The 25,785-nt window shown below is 35.7% G+C and overlaps 1 protein-coding gene across 2 annotated transcripts; it reads right to left on the reverse strand.

Annotated features, from left to right (window-relative positions):
- Window positions 1–23,139, reverse strand: LOC150081890 (1,5-anhydro-D-fructose reductase-like). 2 transcript variants are annotated; one of them, XM_090378959.1, is made up of 10 exons: window positions 22,977–23,139; window positions 16,524–16,691; window positions 14,415–14,531; window positions 11,383–11,469; window positions 9,653–9,769; window positions 4,278–4,393; window positions 3,213–3,285; window positions 2,798–2,881; window positions 1,399–1,496; window positions 1–254 (listed from the first exon to the last, which is right to left on the reverse strand). In XM_090378959.1, the coding sequence occupies exons 1-10, from the start codon at window positions 23,040–23,042 to the stop codon at window positions 212–214; spliced, it is 969 nt and encodes a 322-aa protein (XP_090235085.1). In that variant the 5' UTR covers window positions 23,043–23,139; the 3' UTR covers window positions 1–211. The 2 variants fall into 2 exon arrangements, with proteins under 2 accessions (XP_090235085.1, XP_090235086.1); XM_090378960.1 differs by lacking the exon at window positions 22,977–23,139 and adding an exon at window positions 22,598–22,729.
- Between the last annotated feature and the right edge of the window lie 2,646 nt (window positions 23,140–25,785).

The following is a 25,785-nucleotide window of genomic DNA, read 5'->3' on the forward strand; positions in this document are numbered from 1 at the left end:
TTTGAAACACATTGCACAGATGTTACTTTTTATTGTAGAAGATTTCCTATAATGATAAATAATTAATTACGAGACCCATTTATTGACCTAAGAACTCCGAGAAGTGCAGGTAATATAACTGTGGGATTATGCATATTGCATCTGTGAAGTGGATGCTGTCATCTTTGGTTGCCTGCACTGAGGTAAACTGTAAACACAAGGAAGCGGCCACTTAATATGGTACGTTAAAAGGGTATTCGTGATGATCTGCAATTCTGGAAAATAAAAATAAGTCTGGTTAATAAAGTGTTAAGTTTTTTGGAATTTTTTAATTTAATTCCGAATTTAAATTTTAATTTTGTAAAGTTTTTTAATTTAATTAATTTTAAATTAAGCTTTTTAAATGAACATGAAAAATATTTAACATGTTATATTAGGCATTCTACCTTTTACAAATAGAATAGGCATTCTACCTTTTACAAATGCAATAATTTACTTCACAGTTCATTCCATACGCTAATTAAACTAAACAAAACACGCAGGCGTATTTCTAAATAATTTTCTTAATTATTTTGACTTTTTCACAAGCATGTAAAGAGAGCCAACAGATATATAGGTATGCTCCGCAATTATACTTTTTTCTATGTTGTTTACAAAAGAAAATTTAAACATATACCAGGTAATGAACACCAGGAATTATAAAAAAGACATCGCCAAGGAGCCCACTGTGACAGATGACACATGTCGACGATGCCACCTGGACTCAGAAACAGTCCAACACAAATATCAGCAGGATGATCAACCCGATGGACTACACTCGTTGACACGACTAGATAGCCAGGATAATACATCAGAAGCTAGCTAAGAAATAGAAGTTGATCAAAGGCAGTGTACTGTTTTACAAGGATGACTCATCGGCCGCACTAGAAACCCCAATTCACAAGCTGTACTGGGACCGCTCCATAACAACAGAAGACAATCCCGCACGACACACTGGACATAATCCTTGTCGACAAGAAGGAAAAGGCTACCTATCTGATTGGCATAGCAGTGCCGAACATTGAAAACGTCCAGAAAACCAAGGAGGAAAAGATCTGGAAGTACACATACCTAAGACAGGAGATCAAGAAGATGTGGCATATGCAACAAGTAACGACCATACTGGTCACTGTGTGAACCACCGGTATGGGTCCAAAGATCCTATACAAGAGCCCAGCAGCAATAGTTTTCCAGAGAACACCTACAAGGAACTCCAGAAAGTCGTAATCCTGAACCCAGGTAGGATAGTCAAGAGTTCCTTCTTAAACAGTAATAAATAGACATAACAACCACCCTATGTGCTTGGTACCATTAACCATCACCACATCATGAAGAAAAAATGTAATAATAATAGTAATAATAATACAAAAGGCATCTTACCCTCTAAACAGGTCAAATTTCATATCGAAGAAACGTAAATTTTTGTCCAAACTGTTGATCACTTTCATTTCGTCTTCAGATAACGAGAAATCGAAAACCTGAAAATTAAACAGAAAATATACAGCTGCCACTTCATGTAGATATTTAACGTGGATAGCGTTGTGATTTGCACATAAGGAAAAATAGGATGTATTACACAAAACGCGTAGTCTTATTAGCAGACAAACAAAGTAGCCAATCACATCTTGCATATAATATTAAGAAGCGTATCGTTTTAAATCGTAATTAAACACAAAGAACACACAAGTATTTTGATCTAAATTCTAACTAGAGAATAAATCTAAATCATAACATACATCAGATCATTATATGTACAACGAATGAGATTTGAAAAACTGGAGGAAAACATACATGGAAATCAAATCTTACTGTGTAAGGTTTGTTTGCTATTAGATTTGCATTTTAAATTTGAACAATTTAAGGTTTTAGGAGCATAAGCGACAAAGGTCATAGTGCTCCGTATATACTGTCTGTAAATTGCTTGTGTTTCTGAGGTCGATTTTCTGTTTGCTGGACGAAAAACCCGAATTTCCAGGAGAAAATCCATGCTACTTTCGCCTGAGATCCACTAACTGTCACGTTGTGAAAAAAGGCCCATAAACATACCTCCTGCCATCGACCGGACCCTAACTCAGGTTTTTTCCACCCAGTAGGGAGGAGGATGATCCTACCAACTGCACTTCTAACGAGGGCAGGTAGAAGGTGAAAACCTGCATAAAGATATTCACAACCCAACAACACAAAGTTGGAGAAAAGAAAAATTTTACCAGATCAATGGAAAGAAAGCATAATATGTCCCATTCACAAGAAAGAATCTAGAACTGACTGTAATAACTATAAAGGGAATTCTCTTTTAAAGACTTCAAACAAAATTCGGTCAAATATCATACTATGGAGGCTAACTTACTATATAAAGAAAAAATAGGGGATAATCAATGTGGTTTTATGAAAAACTGTTACACAACTGGTCAAATCTTAACAGTCAGACAAGTCATGGAGAAAATATACAAATATGACCAGGATATGCACATGCTCTTTATCGACTAGCTGTCAAGGCGGACCAAATGAACCTCGCGGCCCAAGCACCAGAGAGTAAGTAATTAAGTATCACCTTTGACTTTTCAGTATAACAAATGTCAATAATATTTAATTCTCAATTAAATATCGTTCGCGTTTAGGCCTCTATAATTTTTTGAAAACCAGCATATTGTTGAAAATTTGTAAAATCAAGCTAACAGTAGAACACAATTATCGAGAAAATCTATTCAATGAACAGCATATCACCTTCAAAATAAGTATTTATTAATTACATTAAAATATGGATTGCGTAATATATTACCTGAAAGTTTGCTTTTATCCTCCCTGGATTGGTACTTTTAGGAATGGCAATTATGCCCCTCTGAATGAGCCATCTCAGAGTAATCTGAAATTAAAAAAAAAGGTCTAAGCCTTTTCTTTAGTGTTTAATAGCAGTGAATATAATTGCAGCGCTATGTGTGTGAGGGCTCACTCGAGCTGAATTGCCATTTATAGGAATTTGCGAGTGTCAAATGAAACCATGCACACTGATTAGCCGATTTGACACATAATAGAGTATTATGTAATTAAATAGAGAGTAAATTATGTTATTAAATAGGGAGTATTACATAATTTTACTCATAATAATTTGACACATAACATCTAGTATGTACATTTATTTCGTCATCAGTCTAACAGACATTATTCTATGACTGAGCTTTTACTAAAAAACTTACTTGGGCTGGAGTTTTGTTATGTTTATCGCACAGGGGCTTCAGAGCTGGGTCTTCTAAAGGCGAGGAGTCTACTCTGTAACAACAATAAATTATCCATACCCTTCAAATAAAACTTATTGAATATTTTAGAACAAATATCATATCAAGAGTTTGATATACATTTAAGGATTATTGCAATAAGAGTGAAATTAATCTAGTATAAAATTATTTTTAACATAAGTTATAATATAAAGTATTCTAAAAGTTAAAAGTTACAAAAATTAATAAAGTTGCGCTGCTCTAATTATTCACACTAATATTAACATAGCTATAAGCTCTAGCAGACAAAAAAAAATTGATTTAGTTTAGAAATTCAGTACTTCTAAGTAAAAGAATAACTAAGACAAATCACTAAATCGCCATTTAATTGTTTAATCGCCATTTAATTACTTAGCGCGTGTTACTTTTCAAAAAAATTATCCATATCCTGTCAGGTCATTAAAAATATATTCACAAAACAAATATGTAATAAGGACGTCAACAATTTTAGTCATTAACAAATATGTGCCAAAATTGATAATCAGAACGGACAATCCCTAATTATATGTACGATATTAATTAAGAGTTCTCCAAAAATAATTAACAATAGGTACTCCTGCTCTGCAACTTTTAACCACAAATGAGAACTCCAAAGGCGAATTACATTCAGCGCAGCTAACACTTCGGCTTTAAATTAACAGAGTAAATCCAAAAAGTAAGCTCGTGGTGCCTAACAGATGCCAGTGCACTAAGAAGTGGTCAGTGGGGTGCATTACGTGTTGAATCTACAGTGCCAGAAGAGTTCCATTTTAACATAATGGGTTAATGATATTATCAGAGAGTACAATGAGCTTCACAACAAAACGGATTTAAGAAATTAAAAAAAAAACATCGAAAAAACCAGAACATTTAACAAAATTCTAAGGTAGAATTCTAGCTAAGACTTGTTGTGATTAACGAAAGAAACCTTCAATTTTTATTTAAATTTAAATAGTAATGAAAAACTACTTCAAAATTAATTTACACATTTGTGAAAAGTGAACATACGTTTTGAAGGTTCCACCTCCTGGGGAGCCAAAAGGAGAATATGCAGTAAAAGTGATCCCAAGTTTCTTGCAAAATTCGAATAGCTTGTCTTGTTGAAAATACATGTGGCACTCCACCTAAGGGAAAAAAAGGCAAATGAATATATTTCAAATATACAATGAGTAGTCACTTTATTATGCATCTAACAATGGCGAGAACCAATCGATAATAGCGAGCAGCCCCCTCCCTTAGCATTAGTTGAGGCATACGATACAAAAAAGCAAGCTTATGCAGCATCAGCCGAAAAAAAAACCCTCTCATTCATCCATCTATTCACTTCAAATGCTTGTCCAGCTCAGCCTTAATTTAATTAAGCTATCAACTTCCACAACAAGAGATGGCAGCCTGTTCCAGCAATCAACTACCCACTGGCTAAAGGCAAATTTGCGTATATCCATTCTACAACTCTCTTTCCTCAACTGGAATCTATGCTCCCACTGGTTCTTAATCTGAGTAAGAGCAAGCATCCCATCAGCACTGCACGTGCTCAAACCATTCAAGGCCTTGTACACCTCAATCAGACCACCTTGCAGGTGCCTAGTCTCCAGATGCTACAACTTACAGAATTTAAGCCTCTCTTGGTAAGAGAACCCCTTTGTTCCTTTACCAATCTTGCTGCCATTCTCTGTATTCATTCTAGCACCTCTACATCCTTCCTAAAATGAGGCCTCCAGACCTGTACACAGTATTCAAGGTGTTGCCTTGTACAACAAGATATTCACCTCCTTGTCCCTGCTAGCAAAATTCCTATATATCATTGACAAGACTCCATGACTTGCTCTGGCAGCTCGTCTTCACTGTTCAGCAAACTTCATATCTGATTGCACAATTATCCCCAGATATTTTTCATTCTCCACTTCCCTGAGTGTACTACCACACAGTTGGTATGTTTCTGTTGGGTTACTGCAACCAATGTGTAGTACTTCGCATTTGTCAATGTTAAACTTCAGTTGTCACTTCTCAGCCAAATTCCCCAAATTATCTAGATCCAGTTGCAGTAGCATACTGTCTTTAATATCGTTAACAAACCTGCCAACTTTTGTATCATGTGCCAACTTGGACATGAAGCTTGATATACCTTGATCAATGTCATTGATGAATACACAAAACAACAATGGGCCCAGCACCGAACCCTGGGGAACTCACCTAATAACATTAGGTGAGTTCCCCAGGTTCCACGAAGAGCAGTGTTCATTAACTACCACTCTCTGTCATCTCAAACTCAACCACCTTTTATCCATCGTAGCAACTTGCCCTTAATGCCATACTGCTCCAATTTGTACAGTAGTCTTCCATGTGCAACAGTATCAAAAGCTTTCCTGAAATTCAAGTTTATGATATCAAAATTATTTTTTGCATCCAGTTCCCTTGTGACCACGTCATAATATCCAATCAAATTGGTCAGACAAGACTTCCCTTTAACAAACCCATACTATGTCTGAATTATTACTGCTGTCTTGTCTAAATGATCCTGCAATTCTTCTTTAACCAGTGATTAAATTCTTTTCCCCAGAACACAAGTTAAACTAACAGGTCTACAGCTATTTGTGTCGCATTTTGAACCCCCTTTGTGAATTGGGGATACATTTGCACACCTCCAGTCCAAAGGGACCTCCCCTGAGTCCAAGGGAGCTCTTATAATTATGACTAAGGGTTTGCTTACTTCCTTTGCTGCCTACTTTAATATAACTGGCTAGTTCCCATCAACCCCAGATGTTTTTATTATGTTTATCTTCAAAAATTTCTCCTCAACTTTCCTCTCAGTTATTACAAAATCACTTAGCTCCCTGTTAGAGTTTGATAAACTTTTGGCATTCCCCGCCTTGAATAACTCCTCATGTGTGAATGTAGATGCAAAATACTCATTCAGTTTATCAGCTACCTGAGTATGATCATCAGTAGTCAAACCATCTATGTTAATGGACCAATCTGATTCATCCCCTTCCTTCTAGGGTTTACACAAGTAAAGAATTCTTTATTGTTTTTCTTCGCATTCTTTGCCAAAGATTTCTCGTAATCTGCCTTTGTCTGCTTCACTTCCTTTGTGACTTGATTACAGACTAGCTTATATCTGCCATAGGCTTCTGTGTCGCCTGATAATTTATATGCATCCCATGCGTTTTTCTTCTCTGCCACAAGCCTCATTAATTCATCTGGCATCCAGTTAGGCCTAAACCTTGAAAAGTATTTCTTATTTGGTACGAAAAGCCTAGTAGCCTCCAAGATTATGTCTCTGAAGGCTTCCTGTTAACAAACACAGACCACGCTGAAAAATATTCTACCCCATGAGCCTTACACAATCTCTCCAAAGCCAAATTGATTGACAAGGCTCTCATCATGTACTCCCTCCTGTCTTGTCTGGGCAGAATTGCAGACACTTTCAGATTCAACCCTAGCTCGCGACTTTTTTTCAACATTGACCTGTACTTGTTAATTAAATCTGCATTTCTCTTACTCTTAAGATCATTAGTGCCGTGTACAACACAACAACATCACATTTTGTGCCCTTAAAAGATGATATCTGCTCTACAATTTAAACTTTCACCCCTGGCAGACATACCTTGGTCTTGTTACACCTATCCGTTTTGCATAATATATTCCCCGTCTCCCTGACAATAACTAGATCCTGTGGGACCAGCGCATTCTGCCTTGGAGATTACCTCTGTGTTGCCTGATGCACAGGAGTGTCACATCGAGTTGGGCAGCTGAGAGCTTGATGGGCCCTCATATTAATTTCTTTGACGGCATCTACCCTACACCTCAAATTCTCATAGATGCCCATTAGAATGCTGAGCTGTCACCTAATTTCTTGACACTCCAGGCACCTAGTATACACAAAGACGTCCTCCAGGGCTTGATCATGTCCTGTTGTGAAAATGTCCGCAAACATTTCACATTTCGCACATTTTTTGATACTGATGCGTTGGAGAATCGCCCCCTTCGTTTTCGCCAAGTCACAACACTCTTGGTAGTCTTTGATCGTTGTTTGCAGCTCTAGTCAGGATCATGACTTCTGTTTAAATACAATTTAATTAACAATGAAATTTAATAAGATTAATAAATTTTATTGATTAATTGATAATACTATACTAAGCTAACAGATTCCTAATGCAGTAGTACATATTACGTTACTTAGTTTTACGTTATACCACACGCATGCTATCAGTTCGAGATATACGTTAGTCTATTTCGTATCGACTACACAATTGCGGCAAGTTGAACAATACTGGAGCCAACACCAGTTCTAGCGGGAGTCTTAACTTATAAAAAAATCACTAGTTAAATTTAAAAAATAAGTTAACGAACGCTTCTAAGCCTATGTAATATCTTTGTAGAACACAATGTAGTATGCCACTTAACGAAGAATACGGTAAATATATCGAAATTACTTATCCCTTTTCAGCAGCCGAAAATCAACTGCCTGTTCTCTTTCATGACCCTAGCGCCCTCCATCACTAGTCTTCAGAACAGCCTGTATTCTTCACGGCATGGACTCAACGAGGTCCTGAAAGCATGCCACAGGATGCTGGTCCATAATTAATCAATTTCTTACAGTTGTTGAAATCATATGGTTAATTTTTACTCCAAAGAGCTCATACACCTCGTCCCCCAGGTGTTAAATTACATCTCAGTCCAATCAGATCATCAAGCCTCAATCCAAACAGCTCAACAGATTTCAATGCAATTTGATTGAGTTCTGTTGACTTTTTCCATTATTTTCTAGTCCAATAATCAATATTAAATAGCAATATTCGGGATTCATCACAGCAGACAACGTTTTCCCAAAGCTCCAATGTTGAGTGTTAGTGTTCCTGACCCCACTACCTTCTTTCTTTTGCTGACAGAAGCAGAATCCAATTCGGTCGTCAGCTGCGATACTCTACCCGTAACAAGGTACAATGAGTTGTGCATTCTGAAATGCCTGTTTGGTTACTACTCTTGTATTGGTTGCTATTTGACTGTCTGTATGCAGTCTTTCTGTTGCCCTTTTCAGCCTCTGCTGGCCTCTCACATCAATGACCTGTTTCCGACTACAGGTTCACCGTTCGCTGGATATTATTTGGTTATTGGACCAATCTCGATATACCCGAGATACAGTAACATGTAAAAACACCACAGGGTTGCAATTTACAAGATACTCATACCAGAGTGTCTTGTGCAGAATATCATGAAGACTCACTGAATCCTCATCCTTCCATTTTCGCACTGAATTTCTGGTACCTTTCAGTGTGATGCTTTTACTGGGAGTGCTGCACTTCATGAAAAGGGTAGGTGCACCTAATGATATGGCCTTTGGTGTGCATGCAAGTACAGCACATTTAATTCTGACAAAACTATCGTATTGTAGTGTGGAAAATATTACATACTTCAAATGAGGCTTCCACATCCTTTCAAATAAATGTACTTTTATTGCTATGAATATTTGCTTTTGATATCTGCATTATGAAACTTTGTTATAAACATAAGTAATGTGTTTTTATAATGACATTATAAAATTTAAGAAATGCAGATTGACAAATTTTAAGCCATCTAAATGCCCTAAGTAGATATGTAGTCAGTATTAACATATTTTTACCTCAGGCTATAAGGCTTTCACAAAATAACTCTTAATTCAATTAGTAGAGCATTTCCTCCCCCATAAAACTGGTTTTTGTTAATTTTTTCCAGTAGATCGCACTGTTTTCGCTTGCTACATGCCTCTTCGTTCACTATAATTAATTTTTTTTTGATAAGAAGAGTGTAATTTTTAATTAAACTATTTTAAAAAATCAAACTGGTTTTAGTTTGCCTTTTTTCTCGAGAGACTTGCTTTTGAAGCTTGAGCACAAAAAGCAGACAGATAGAAACGAAGAAAGAGACAGTGAGAGAAAGTAGGAGAAAATAGATAGAACTAAGAAGGAAACACAAAAAGAGTAAGGGGAGAAGAGCAACCAAAGCAGCAAGAGAGAAAGGACAAAAGAAATAAAGAAAGAGTAGGGGAGAAAGAACGTGAAAGAGAGAAAGCAGGAGCCGGAGCCAGAGAGAGAGAAAAAAAAAAGACAGTGTGTGAGAGAGAAAACAAAACAAAGTAAGAGAGCAAGTGATAGAGGAAAGTGAGAGATAGTGAAAGAGAGAGAGCAAGAAAGAGAGAGCAAAAGAAAATGGAGAGAGAGAGAGGAAATGACAGAGAAAGAAATAAAGAACAAGAGAGCAAGTTAAAGAAAATAGAACTAAGGTGGAACAGAAAAGAGTGGAAAAATGAGTGATAAAAGATGAAAGAAGAAAAAGAGACAGAGATAAAAAAGGGCAGGGGAAAGAGAGACTAAAATAATTAGAAGTTAATTTATGCTTCCCACCTGTATATTGGCTGGTTTAATTCTAGCATTGTCATAAACTCTCTGAATCTGTTCGTGGTTAAAGTTGGAGATACCAATGGCTTTGGCCAGTCCTGCATCAAAGACGTCTTCCATACCCTGTGTAAAACAAGAAGCATAGCAATTTACAGAATTTGATGCGTGAGAAATCAGTGAGATGGATGATCTATTCTTATGCAGAGTAACACATCCTGATTATTAGTGAGCAGATCAATGTGTATAGTACAGAATTGTAGAAATAAAAATGAAACTTTTACTAAACTAAAATAAACTAAATTTTTGATTAATATCATAATATACAAAATGCACTATGTTAATTAACAACAAAAATTTTCTTAAAGTATCACTGTAAGATTTCATGAACATTAACGTTATAATTTCAGTAAACTCAATCAGCAATCTAACTGTAGTACAAAAGCTAAATTTAATGTAGTACTAAAGCTAAAAAAAGTAAAAAACTAAATTCTCAAAGCTCATCATTCTCCGAAGGACAAGCTTTTAGCATTTTTAAGTATTGGTGATTAAGCTTCGATGGAGTACAGACATCTGTACAGTGTAGACAGTTTTTGTAAGAAGAAATTCTTACAAAAACTCTACAGATTTTCAAAACTCCTAGAAACACTGTTCATACAAAATTACTTTACTAACAGTGTCCTCTGGTAATACCCTCCACCATCGTATCCAAATTAAATCTCAGATCACAATAATTCCGGCATTCAACTATAACATGTGAAATTTAACACTTTCCACAAATTAAAGCATTTCGACTCTTCCTTGAATCCATGACCAGTTATTAAATTCACCACATTGGTCTCCAACACATACCACAGCCTCTTCTTAAGACTGACACTATCAATTTTAGGAATGAATCTGTAAATGCCCATTCCATGATATACTTCATCCCAGCGATCCTGCCATAATCTAAAGATACTTTGCGATATTTTATTCCTAGCCATCCTGGTAGGTATGGAATGCTCCAACTCCCCCACCTCTGTTCCCATTAGCACTGTCACTATTCGTTTCCTCACATCATATACAAGATTCCTTTTAGCCACTAACAAAGCTGCTGGAACCTTCGCAGATAAAAAGGTGCAGAGCATCATTCGATAAAGTTGTATTTGCCTTAGTGACACTCAATAGGGTTAGTTTTTGTGCAGCTAACAACTGCCTTTTTATCGAAAGTTCATCAGCTTTGTGCTTTGTGACTTATGCTTCTGTCACATAAGTCATAAAAAGTAAACTGCAGCCATTAGCAATCCACAGCAGGATGGAAGCCTCCTCAACAATTCATGCTGGGGGAAATAGACCATAATCTTCCACGCTAGTCTAGTGCGGGTTGGCAGATCAACCGTATATTAGTAAAAATATAACCATTAATATAATGCATAACATAATATAGTGTTAATTACTAAACTGATTAAATAAATAATGAAATAAAGAATAGCTAAGGGAAAAAATACTGCGTGGCAAAACTTTTAGAGTGCCATTCTAGTTACATCTAGCAACCTAATTACGGTATAATAGGAAGAAAGATCACTACTCAATGCTTGGATTGGTTTATCTGAGTCATTACAGAATTCGTCTGAGGACAACCAAGACAATAAGGCTACAAATTGGTCGCCATAGCTGATAAGTGAAATGTTTTATTTTTATTGCAGTCCTGAAAGTTTTTCGTAATATAAAAGTGTAGTAATTTCTCAAAGTCAGCTCACCTTCCACACGTCCAAGAGATCAGATTCCGTATCGATTATCACTTTGCCATCCTCGTCTTTAGGTATCAATTCAGTGTCGTTCTTATACTAATCAGAAGGGCAAAAACATGTTAGTATGACTATTCTCTGTTATTCACACAGGTAAAAATAACAATTAAAAATTGCATACATACAACTTATATATATATATAATACATTCAAAATAAGTGCTTGTAATGTGATATCTAATTTTTATAATTTAATTATATTCTTTAACTCAGACTCCCCTCATTGCAGCTGGTCATTCCATTTTTGGATAAGTATACTGTATGAACTATTTTGTAGCAAATACTGTATGAACTATTAAATAATCACAATCAAAATAACTGTCTGGAAAAAATTTCGGTGTTGCTCAGTCTAAATTCTGTCTGCGTTAGCATATTTCAAGATATCAAACTGATTATGAGTTAACGTTTGACATAATTGGTCGATGTGGAGTGAAATCAAGGATGTGAACCCTCGTAAGTAGTATTGGTTGAGTATATGAACTGATATAATGGCTGACAAGATGGCAGTGAAAATCCAAGATGGCACAGATTGAGTGGGGTGGGTGAAATTTTATTTCTATTCCCCCAGGTGACACCGTTCATTTTTTATATTCAATATGGCTTTAAACCATATTGATTGTTGTCCTTTGATGCATCATTTGTTGTCTTCGAGTTGCAAATTGCCCTCAGTTATTATACCTTCTCATAAAGTACTATTTTAGTAATTGCTCTATTTTTCTTGATACAAACTAAACACCAGTCTGTATGCAGAGATATTACTCGTGGCTGCCCAGGGGTCTGTCCTTGGACCCCTAGTGTGGAACTTAGTTCCAAATGATTGGCCTCTCCTCAATGATGACTTGACAAATATAAATACAATAGCTTAACACCGATGACTTATCCATTCTTGTCCACAGAAATTCCGAAAGAGATCTAGAATCTTCTGAAAAAATACATTTTCCCCAGATTATCTGACTGGGCCACTTAAAACAAGCTCACAGTTTCAGTGAAAAAAAACAGAAATGATCTTTAAGGGAAGACTAAATTACAGTAGGCCTCCAGCAATAAAATATCAAGTAAATTCACTTCCTCTAGTGTCAGCACACAAACACCTTGGTGTTCTCTTAGATGACCATCTAGTTTTCTCTTCACACTTACAGCATCTCTCTAAAAAGATTAAGAACTTTACATCAATGCTATTCAGAATTTCTAGGAAAGAATCAGGACTAAAAAACAATACTCTCTATATCTTGCATCTTACTGTCTTTATCGCAATTCTTTCACATGCCTCCTGTATTTGGTTTAAAAGGGCCAGCCTTCTAACTTTAAAATCTCAACTGGAAACTATAAAGGTCTTTTCTCTTGGCACTGCTTCAAACATGCCATACAGTCTCCACACCAGCACTACAAGCTATCACAGTTACTTGACCTGCTGACCTTCATGTTATTTAGAAAGGTCTCTGCTATTATATTAGGAAAGGGATACCTATTACCTTCCTTAATATTATTGTCGATCTAACTGCTGATCCAAAGAAAGAAAAAGAAAAATGCTGGAATCTTCTCACCAACTGTTGGCAATCCACATGGTCCTTGTCTACTAAAGGTGTCGTTATTAAGTCGTTTATACTCGACATTTCATTTACCTGTTCCAACATTGTACAGAAATGGTTCTTCCCTAGTCTCTGCACATCATACTTAATAACAGGTCATGGATCATTGAATGCGAAGCTCTTACAATTTAAACTCACCTCTACAGATTCTTCCATATTCGGTGGCATCAAGGACTGGCAACATGTGATTTATTCTTTCTCAGTTTATCAAGATCTTCAGCAACAAATCTCAACTACCTCTCATCACTTTGCTTCTAGAAATGAACACGAATTAATTGCAAACAAGGAAAAACTTTTGAAATCTTCTAAGAATTTTCAAAGGAAATATTTAACACACAGTGCAGCTATCAGGATATACACCTTCTAACTCAATCATAATTTCTTATGCGATAGTTTCTTGCCTCCAAACAGAACTTATTGGTTAACATTCGTGTTTCAATCTTACTTAGTAAAGAACCTATCATCGTTGAGAATATATGTTTTTCCTTTCTTCGTGTGATTCTGGAATCGATCTGATTGATTCTTCTGTTTTGCGCTGTGTCGCCCTGGCCAAGTCTACCTCAAATTTTATTACAGAATAACGACTACCAGACTTTACCTTCTGATTTCTCTGACTCGACTGCTTCTCATTGAAACTCCCTAGCTAAGCTACATGATGACTACTGAATTCATTATTCCTGGTGGCTTTTTTTTTTTTGTCAATAAAATTTTGTACAATCAAAATACAGCACAAAATCTTTTCAAAATTACAGAAAAGACGTGTTTTGCGCCTAACTGTTAGCCATGTTCAGAAATTGTAAAAGCTGAGAAAGTTACTGTTCTAATCAGAGTTTTATAGAACAATTATCGCTTAACAGGACTGTGGTCAGGAAGATCGACGCATGCCCCTCATTTAAGACATCTCGGAGGAATTATTGATGACAAAGACCCTCGGAACTGGCTCAGAAATCAGGGAAATAATTTGAACCTACTGACATGCAGTATTTATTTTGCTTGTTATATAAATTGTGAATATCATACTTTTCATATTTAACAGATAACCTTGTTCTCTTTAGTTTAAATAACTGGAATGTAATACACCAAGCATATAACTGAAATTTTGTTAAAATAATATTATAATATAAGACCCGATCAAATTAAGTTAATTTTATCGGGTCTTATAATTACAATAAAAGCAGTAAAATAAAGTATAAAAATAAAATATAAAGAATAGCAATTACACTATACGGAATAAAGCGATAAAAAGAACCGTAGCTTTCAAAGGCGACCTCCCCCTCCTTTACCTGTTGATAAAGATTTATCAACAGATGAACGAGGCGGTTTATCATCTTATTCATAATAATATTGCAGTTATTATAAATCAAAGCTTCTTGAAGAAATAATAAAGATTCCTTACCTGAAATGAAAAGGGAGTGTGAACCAAATAAAGGTCAACATATTCCAACTGTAAGCTCTCCAAAGATTTCTGTATGAAATGTTTAACCAAATGACGACGATGCCCAATAAGTGGAAGCTGTTGCAAAGAAAGAAGTTGTTTCGTATCAATAATTCCCATTTTAGCTCAATATTCTTGCTCATTAGCTCAATTTTAATTAGCTCAATTAAACAATTCTTGTTTAACAGAACAGCAACGGAAAAGTGGGGTGAAGTACAGTAGCTATTGTACTTAGTCAGTGAATAACCAAATTATAAATGAGAAAATACTGCTCTTAAAAACTGCAAATCTTTCCAATCCGCTTTTGCAAACACCAATTTATGCAAACAAATTACACTCAGTGTCAAAAAAAATTGTCCCTTCCTAATAGTGTAGATTTACATATATTTATCTGAGCTGGGATATCTGGTAAAGGAAATAAATGATGAAAATATCAGAAGAGAACGTTTCGCTGTAAACCTGTGTTGGAATATTCCTCCAACCTCACCATTGTCCTGCTGAGCAGTGACTCAAAGTTGATGTTCCATCATGTCCCAGATATCGGCAACAAAAATTGAATCAGGGGCCCTACAGGTTAGGGGGAAAATGTCGACTGTCATATAATAGCCATATGGGATAGTATAGGCTCCTTTTTGAAACAAAGGGCTATGCACATAATGGAGAAAAGGCAAAAGGGCAGGCTTTAGTATAGTTGCTGTGAATTCTTTGAACACAAATCAGTGATGAAGAGCGAGAATGAGAGATGGCATCCGATATCATAATTTTTAAAGTTTTCGATTTGTATTCCTTTGTTAAATACTGGCATGAACAGCTTTTTACACTAGGGCGTCGACAAACATCGCTCTCCAGAAAGAACTACTACTAAAGGCAATCAGTCGCCATTCCTGTGTCCAGCTGATTCTGTCTTTGCACCATAAAAGTACCTATGTATGATGAAATGCAATGAGAGAGTGTCGACGGAATGCAAAAATGGAAACGTATTTCAACACTGGCAGTCACTATTAATGCTGTTTCTTGATATTGGATTTCCTAAAGATGAGTTCTAATCCATCTTAGTAACAGCGTGCAAGAACCCGGATGGTGGCTGTGTTTCCTCCTATCTACTGCTCCCAAGGACCTTGGCTAACAGGAACAGCAACTTGCCAGGTGGTCCAGCCAGCCTTATGAAACCCGACAATGCAACGCTCCCTTTCAAACTTATTCAACTGGATAAAATTCAAATTTATGTAGACTGGGACACAAGCAGTCATAATTTTAGACGTCCTGGATCACTGCTTGTTGGTAAATCTGCCCTTGGTTGGATATAAACTTTTCATAAATATGGTCTGGGCATCTTGAGCCTTTCTGAAAACTGGCTCACCAATGTTCTGTCTTTCTTCTTCTTTTGCACCTAGTCGGAGCAGAGTCTTACTGATCACTGCAATGAATTTCTGTAGCACTTATTTTTACTTCCAACACATAGATAGTTCGATAATTTGCAGATATTTTCAGAAAGTTCCGTTAGAGTGGCGAAATTTTTGTGACATTGAGCCTATTTAAAAAAACAGTGCATCAAGAGAACTATAAAAGATGTCACTCATAATGCTACAGAATTATGTAGAATAGACAAAATTATGTAGAATAGAAATTTATGAAAGAAAGTATAGGGGAAGTAATTTCGATATAAAAAATAATTAAATTCATAATTATGTTTTAATCTTTTTATTTATATTAAAATTAAATACAATTTTAAAGTTTTACATTTTAAAATAAACTAATTCACGAAATTAGCTCATATTTTTGAATTCAAAGTGCAGGAATTCTCGGTGGTTTATTTATTTTAAAAAAAAAACCTTGAAAATGATTTTCTTAATGTGAAAATCTGAATTATTATTTTTTTATGAATTTCATTCATAAAAATATAAATAGTAATTAGCCATATTTTAAATTAAAAACTAATTATGATAATATAAAAATTATAATATTGACTTAAAAATTAAAAGCTCACGTGAACAAACTGAAATCTCAAAATAAAAGAGACACAAAAATGAGAAGAGTGATCAATTGATATGATAAACGTGAACAATTTACCTTGGTCACGATGAAAAGGTCTTCACGTTTCACTTTACCCTCGTCGAAAGCTTTCTTGAGAGCTTTACCAATATCAGCTTCATTCTGATACATATAGGCCGTATCGATGTGCTTGTAACCTGCGTCCAAAGCTGCCTCAATAGTTCTGTCTATTTCTTCAGGTGTGGACTAAAAAATAAAAATGAAGTTAGGACTATCACAAAATGGACAACATAATGTATAACCAACAAATAACTGTTTTTCCCTTTGATTCAATAATTATGTGCATACGATATAATAAATTTAGCACACTGTGCTACATATATTGAGACACTAACGAATATTTTCTGCAAATTATCGGTGATACAATTATTGCTGTTGGCAGATTAATCGAATGCAATTACGCATTTCATTTGGAAAAGAGTTCTGCGAATTCGAACGAGAACGGTGGTAGGATATCATCAAAGGATCGCAATGTAAGGTAAATTTCGGAGCTTCAACATTTCAAGGACTTCCATCTGGAAAGTTAACCCTTCGTTTCTATTTAAATATTTAACATAAGAGATTTAAGTACGAGATAGCCTAGATATATTAAAGATTCTCAACCCTTTTAGGCGCATTCTCAAAATGTATAAAGTGACCATCGTCTTTACAATTTCCATTCATTTGCAATAACAAATGGACTTCCTGTGAGCAGAATTTCATGAAATACTAGATTTGAGTCTTTTAGAAAGATCTTTCGAGTTCAAAGTTAATTAAAATCGGAACAGCAGAAATTCGGACTGTTTTTCTTTTCCTCAAAAAATCTCGAGTTATACATATATACAAATGGAGCACTGCAGATGTTTGAGCATTACACACAAGAAAAAAGTTAAGTAGGCACCAAATTTTTAAAGTATGCTCCGTCTTGGGAAAAAATATATATGGCATCAATTCTGACTCCAAACCAAATTTCCACAGTTCCCTCGACAGAAACCTATGTATAGTTTCAGATGTTCGGGCAGTAGTTGAAAAGGAAAAGTCGGATCGATACCAAATTATCAGCGTTTAGTTCATTAGTCCCTGGAAAGGTTTTGAGTTCAATTCTGACGGCATAATCTTTACTTTATAGAGACAGAAATCTAGATATCTACAAGAGATTTCTAACAAGTGGCAACCCTAGTTTTAATTATATTTTAAAAAAGATTGATCATCGATTAAGAAAAACAAGGACTGGCACACAAAAAAACTACTACAGTAAGTCTATGTTAAGTCCAATTCAAAGCAAACTTCCAGTTGCTTTGGACTTACCGTACATAAGGCTATGAGGAGTAAGTATATTGTGTCGATAATTGGTGTATTCTTCTCCAGACGATTTTGCTGTTTAATCGGGCAGCTTCAGAATCTCTTCCTTGCTGGACCTTGGAATTTTAACTCAAAAATTAGTTTGAAATTTGACCACCCCCTGTATGAAAACGTCTGTAGTTTTTGAGATACTTTTAGCATTTACTGAGAAACATTCATTCCACAATCACATGTAGCGTCGTTACACGTGAAGGTACGTTGAGGAGGTCGCATAGTTTTCCTCCGGGAAAATAGGGTTTTTGTCCTTAAGAGTTCGGCTGTAACAGCGCCCATGAATGCAAGAAAAATATATCCCAGGACAAAAAAAAAAAAAAAAAGTCTTCAAACAGTTTATTCCTTAAATAAGAAATTAGTGTCCCTTTTTATTTTTGCTTTATAGTATTATATTATTTGTAGCAAAGCATATACGGAATCAGAAAAAATAAAAGAAAGAAAAAACTTGTCACATCGCCTGTCCATCCCTTCTAATAATTCGTTTAATTTTTTCTTGAATTTATTCAAACTCCCGACTTACACCACGATACCAGATGAAAGTTTGTTTCAATAATAAACTGCAAGCATATTTCCTCGCATCGATTATGAAACATTTCATTGAATATCAAATAAAAAATATATATACACACTATTCAACATGTTTTCATCTCATTTTTAGCGGCGTTCGCATACATTTATATGCATAAATATGCACATATAAAGCGCCTATTGTCTTCATCGAGTCCATCTGTCAGCGAGTCTGCATGTAAATAAATAAATAAAAAAAATAAATAAATAATAACAACGCGACCCGCAGTGAACGGATTTTCATGAAAATTTTATATTTAGTTCTCTTAGAAAGGTTTGTCGAGCCAACCCAAATTTCATAAGAAATAGAAATTGCTCAATTATTATCCATTATTTATCATACAGTTTGTATGCAAAAGAGGAAATCATAAATTAAGCAAAGTTTTATTGCAGTCTCGTTAGTTTTACACTGTCTGCACGCGTCGCGTGTATTTGTTATGTAAGATTCGTGAACTTGGTGTTGCTTGTGGTGTAAATAGATCCATGGCGTGATGAAGCATGCAGTATTCAAAAAATTTCATAAAACATGAAAATTTGGACTTTGTACCGACGAGAAGGCACCGCTAAATTTGACCTAATTGGTATTTACATTTTTTTAAATTGTTGGTATTATTAATTGGAATTTCTTCTATATGTGAGTCGAATTGACATTTTTGTAAAATTATTTACTGGTATTATTAAACGGCATTTTTTTTTAAATTATATTAGGAGCGTTTTCCTTTTGCAACACCCATTATCGTGATTTTAAACTAAACGGTTAAGTTTAGAAAACGCGTAAAACTATAGAATTTTATGTGTTCTATAAAGTTATATTCTTTGATAATTAATTGATAAGGAGATAACTACAAGCGTTCAAGATACTAGTATATTTACTTGTCGCTCATTTTAAGCACAGAAAAATTTAAAAAAAAAAAACCTACGCGAGGGCCACTTGCCCGAAAAAGCGTTCAAACCTCCATCTTCGCCAGCCCTAGTTTCCAGAACAGTGAAAAATATCTGCAAGTTGCCACCATCATACCTTTGCGTGTCCTTGAAACGTGTGACATTTTCGCTTGCTGTAACTCTATTTAATAAGCTGGGTAAACACCATTGCACAACATGCCACATCAAAGAAGATAAGGAGCTCACCTCACTCCAAAGCCTGGTGGAATCCAAAAGTACATATGGCTTTTCTAGCAGCAGCTGCACCAGATTTGGAAACGTCTTGTGTATGTTATTGTAAATTTAAATGTAGTTAATACTGCATTATGTAAAGGATCATAATAACATGTTTCATTTTTTTCCCTTTTTATATCGTTGCGTACACAATTAATTATTTTACTCTGATGTGAGCCCCTGGCCTTTGTCCGTGACGGGACAATTGCAATTGTACTTTATCAATATTGTATTTCATCTAGTTGCAATTAAAGATTTTCTCTCTCTCTCTCTCTCTCTCTCTCTCTCCATCGGATATTCCGTCACACTTCAGTAAACGATACATTCAGTTGCTATTCATACTTGGAAATTAAACATTTTGTTCTCCTGTATGTTTTATTGCTAGAAAAAGGAAAAGTTCAAAAAAAATACAAAAGACAATAAAAAATGACTCGGTTTAGCTCACATGAATTTGTTGCGTTAATAAGCGAACCAAAAAACAATAAAACTTGTATTTGAAATGTTTTCTCAAACCAATTTCAACAGACTGAAACTTTTCCACTTCTACAATACCGTTATTATTTATTTTTTTTTTTTATTTTATTTTCTTCTTTTTTTTATATAAAAAAAAGAAAAGAAAAAGCTTCTTATCCAACTCAGTGCCGAAAACGATATGAAGGAAAAATATCAATTAGTATTAGCCATATAGTGCAAAGAATCAACGGGCTTTAGCTGCACCAGCAAATAAAAAAATATACATATTTAGAGGTAAATTGTTCAACTAATCCACAACTCACTGGCTAAAAGAACACTTCCTACAATCTAGTCGAAACTCTCCTGTAATTTTAATTTATGGTCCTACTTCTGGAATTCTTTATAACAGTGAAAAGTCTGCCTTCATTCATTTTACTAACCCATCTCAGAGCCTTATAAACCTCAACCAGGCTTTTCTAAGGAGCCTGGTTGCTAACCTCTGTTGCCCACATAATCGAAGTCTTTCCTCGTACGTTCGCCGTTTGTCGATCTCACCATGCGAGTTGCCCGTCTTTACCCTTTTTCAAGAAGCTCAATATCTGTTTTCAGATCAGGTCTCCATACCTGAGCACGGTATTACAAATGCTGTCTTACAATTGCCTTATACAATAGGACTATGACCTCTCTGTCTCTACAGGATATTGTTCGATAAGCCATCGATAGGACATCACTGGATTTTCTAGCAGCCTGTTTACACTGTCAGAGAACTTCATATCGGCCCGTGCCGTAAACACTAGTTCCCGTTCTTCCTCAACTGTTTCTAATTTAAACTTACAAAGATTATAAGTTATTTTGAAGTTGCTATTCTCCAAGTAACATCATGCATTTTGCTGCATTAAAACATAGCCGCCACTTTTCTGGCCATTCTTGAAGCCTGGTCGAACTATCCCGAAGGAGCCTTGCTTGGCACTGATCATTATGAACTCTCCTGAACAATTGCTTCACATGTATATTTTAACAACACGCCCTTTATCTTTCGTCGATGTTGTTTATGAAAATCATGAACAACAGTGGTCCAAGAACTGATGCTTGGGGGACCCAACTTCCTCCATTACATCGAACTGAAGAATATCCATTAATCGCAACCATCTGCCTTCTGCCCTGCACTCTAAGATCCATCTTAGAACCTTTCCAGTAATCGCAACATATTCCAGCTTATATAGTGACCTCTGCTGAGGAACTGAGTCAAATTACCCTACTAAAATCCATATAAACTATGTCGAAACTGTTCCTTACATTAATTTGTTCAAGTATACTTTTAAAAATTGACCACTGTCTTTTCTCCTCCTGCCAGAGCCGTTAAAAAAAAAATAATAAATTGTATCGATGGTTGTACAGAGCATTATCAAACAATGAAACTGTCCCAATGTTTTCATTTTATTTTTGCATTTTGAATGAGTTACTTCTTTCACATGCGAAACTATCGTGGAATATGAGGCGTTATCCCATGAATCTTTGCGACTACAAATAATGGACAGGTCTAGCTCCGCCCACCGGTTCTTGATTGGAATATCTACTCCTGTGAGTAATTTTCCGCTTTTTTCCTTGAATGAGTGAAAAGATTACAGAAGTGTGACTTGAATAGCTCGAACGCTCGGCAAATTCTTCCCGAGCATTGAATGAGAGATGCAAAGATGTCTATAATAATTTCAATAGTTCTATAATAAATATTTAATTTACTCACGTTTATCAAAGTTCGCTGCGACCCATTTTTTAATGTTTTTCCTTTCTTTTTCTTTTTTGATATTCGATATCAAGCGAGGACTGGTAACTGGACAGTTCGGGCAATTAATAATTTTTAGAAATTGTAACGTTGTATGCTTCTACGTAAGTTTACTTAGACGTAGGCCAGTATGCTTTAAATTACGGATAAATTCTCTTCAAACTGAATCACCAATTCCTTTTTGGAGAGAATTTATTCATTTTGGAATGAATGTACAAACGTCACCAGATAATATTCTAGGGCTGGAGGGGGAAAGTAGAATGAAACATTCTGAAGGCCAGAGTCTGTAAACAATTAAGAAAAATAAATGAAATAATACAGTGTTCCAGAAGGCTGGAGGGAGAGGAATTAGACAGATGGCGTGATGTCCCTGTTCCATTTCCTGACAGCTTCTCCAATGAGTGCATAATTAATATTAATTTAAGCGTTTAAGACGCGCCTTCATGAATGCATCAAGCCTCCGCCATTGATGTATGATTTTCATTTTTAATTTAAAAAAATATTAATTTTAGCGTTAGGACAAGTTACTCGGATGTACTCTGGAAACCTAAAAATGACAAGATACGTCACTTTAGTGGTAGCGGTTTAACTCTGCGGTATGCACCTCAAGTTCAATTTCAGATTAGAAGGAAGAGGCCACAACTTCCGCTCTCCCATTACGATGAGCTTCTGCGTTTTATCCTTACAGTTCTTATCCCCATAATGCAAAGTTTGTACATGGTGTGTAAAGTTAACATAAAGTAGAGTCAGTTATATCCAAGTTTATATAATGCATTTTGAAAGCAAACATTTTACTTACTTGCCATGTTCCTATCCCAACAACCGGCATGTGAGCCCCGGTGTTAAGTTTAATAGACGCAGCCATGTTGTATGGAAACTGTTGGTAGCCGTTGTCTGTTATAGAAACGAAACGATTTGGTAGGCAGCGCAACGTGAACAGTTAGCTTCATGTGGTGGCCTTGAAAAACGAGCTGGTAGTTGTACTGTCCATTACAGATTAGAAGGAAGAGACTACAACTTCCGTTATTCCATTACGATGAGGCTGCCGCTTCGGCATTTTAACCTTATAGTTTTTCATCCCATACTCCCATAATGTAAAGGGCGTGTAAAATTAACAAAAAGTATAATCAGTTATATCCAGGTTTATATTTCATATTGAAAGTAAAGATTTTACTTACTTGCCATGTTCCTATCCCAATAATCGGCATTTCAGCCCCAGTGTTAAGTTTGATAGACTCAGCCATGTTGTATGGAAACTGTTAGTAGCCGTTGTGTGTTGTAGGAAGAACTCTTCAGCAGGCAGCGCAAAATGAACAGTTAGCTTTAAACATGTGATGGCCTTGAGAAACGAGCCGGTAGTTGTACCACAGAGTATTACTCTGTACTATCTAAAATACCGCCCATCTGTGAAGGTAATGCCACTCACATGTCACTGTGATATCTTTATTATTATTTCTTTTTCCTTTTTTTTTTTTTTTTTACATTTCCTCGTACGTACCGTGAAAACGATAATTATAAGCGGTTATCGCAGGTGAATGATACCAGGAAGTGCTACTTGAACATATATTTTATTACACATATGTAAAAATACGTACTAATTATCCATGACATTCGTTTGACTTTTAAATCATTTATGATTTAAAAGTCAAACGAATGAAAAGAAATCGCTTTTTCATTAGGACTGCATTCAGACGAGTTGTGTGCCAATCCGATAAAGCGAGTACCTGTTGGCAGAATATTTATGATTTGTTACGAATATCTATTCGTCTACGCGAATTTCCAATCCTAGTCATTCCAACAAACGCAAAAGTTGCTTAGTTATTGGAATGAACAGATCGCTTAGCCCCTATTGGTCAAATTTCGAACTAATTTTTATTAAAAAAAAAAAAAAACTCCCACAGCTAATTACAATGCAACAATCCGTTCTTCGATACGACTTTAGTTTAAGTTATTCATTTTTAAAAGTTAAAAAGAACATTATAAGCATCGTGTATGATTTGAGCCATGGGTAAGCAACTTTGTGTATCTTATCTTCAGTTAACCAGTGTTTTATTGTATTTATTGACCTGTAAGAAGATAATGTTAGCATTGTTCAGAATTGTAGATAAAACCTTCCAGATTATTCGAAAATACTGAATGAAGTTTGACAGTAAAATCTATTAAGGCTGCATTTTATTACAAGACAACCCGTGATTAAACAATGACGAGGGAAAAATAAATAGGATGATGAGATTTATCTGTTGCTTAGATGATGCTACATATAAATTTTAATGCCTATAGAAGTAAAAGGTTTTATTTATTTTAGTAGCTTCGAGTGTTTTGCTAACGAAACTTGAAACGTTGAACAAATATTTGTTTTATTTTGCGAAAGCCGTATTATACATATTCAGAAGGTTGCTTTCATTCTGATTTCCTCTCACTGAATATGTTGATGCAATTGAAATATATTTATTGTTTACATCGAATTAAAATAGTTAATGATATGTTCACATTGTACACTGAGGTATCACTGAATTATGACCACCCCTATGAAAACTGAATAAAAGTAAAAGTAAACTGCATGAAAGTAAAATTCCCAGCGTGATGGGTAAAAGGAAGGCTTTATCGGACTTTGATAAAGGACAGATTATGGGTGCTCGAATAGCTGGTGCCTCGATTTCCCAAACGGCTGGGGTGTTCGACAGCCGCCGTAGTTAGTGTACCAGGACTGGCGTCAAAATGGTCAAACAACAACCAGAGGGCAAAACTGCTAAAGTCAGCGAAAAGTTGATGTTAGAGGTGAGCGCCGGGTCCGACGACTCTTACAGGCGAACAGGCGTAGCACTGTTCAAGAGTTGACTACCCAATACAACATGGGCCAACCCGGAACAATATCTGGCATGACCATGCGTCGCACGTATGGACTATACCAGCAGATGACCCCTACGGCATCCTAGTAGACAGTTTGTAAAGTTTATTACCAAATTTATTATTATTTTAAGTCTTTTTAACAGTACGTGTATAGCTCCTTGCGACAGAAGCTTTCCCAAATTAAAAATAATTAAAAATTACTTCGGCTAATCAGTGGGTCAGACTAGATTATCAAATCTTGCTATATTATTGAAAAAGAATATGCCAGTAAAATTAATTTCAATGAGGTTATCGATAAATTTACTGAAATGATGACACGAAAATGGAAACTCTTCTGTTATGGATTTTCACATTTTTTGCTCTCTTTGTTATTATACACACAAAGTTCATTCATGAATTTTTCTACGCAATCGTAGAAACTGGTACCCCTTCGGAAGATCACGTGGATTTGGTCATGTGACAACTGACGTTGGCATCAGCGTGGCACCAGTTCTCCCGCTATCTTCGCATCCGTAGACGCTGGTACTCCGGCACGCAGTCGGTGGTAGGACGGCATTTGCTTCGACGCTACTTCGGCATCGTTGCTTGCCGCAAAGATGCACGGGAGTTTGTCACGTGACAGCGTAAACTGAACGCCGGTAGTGGGAGGAGCGAAACTTGTCGATCAGTGTAGTAACGTCACACCTCCACGAAACTCAACCGGGAAGGTTCTCAGCTTGTGAAATTTAGCCAATCGTTGATATTTAGTTATTTGCATCGCGTGTTAATAAAGAAGTCAGGCAACAGTTAAAAGGAAATTAGCTTTAGCCTGCCTTTAGGAATGCAATGCAGTGCCATCTGTCAAGAGCAAAATAAACTAAGCTACATTTTACTTCGTTTTGAATCAGGATAGCATAACGCACTTTGCTAATTGTTTCCAGAATGCAGATATTTTATTGTGATGTTAAATATTGATTATTATTTAACTTAAAAGAATATTGCGGACGGACATTCGTAATATGCCAGTTCAGATTTATTTATTTAATTAATGAAAGATATAATGTGCTTGAGTGCAGGTGGAGGGATTCCCATTCAAATAGTTTCCTTGTCGTCTCAACCAATAACGTCTTTCCTTGATAAATGGTTGGGATGGTTGGG

The sequence above is a fragment of the Mastigoproctus giganteus genome, chromosome 8 (assembly GCF_048544385.1).
Source record: "Mastigoproctus giganteus isolate SK-2022 chromosome 8, ASM4854438v1, whole genome shotgun sequence".
Classification (NCBI taxonomy): domain Eukaryota; kingdom Metazoa; phylum Arthropoda; class Arachnida; order Uropygi; family Thelyphonidae; genus Mastigoproctus; species Mastigoproctus giganteus.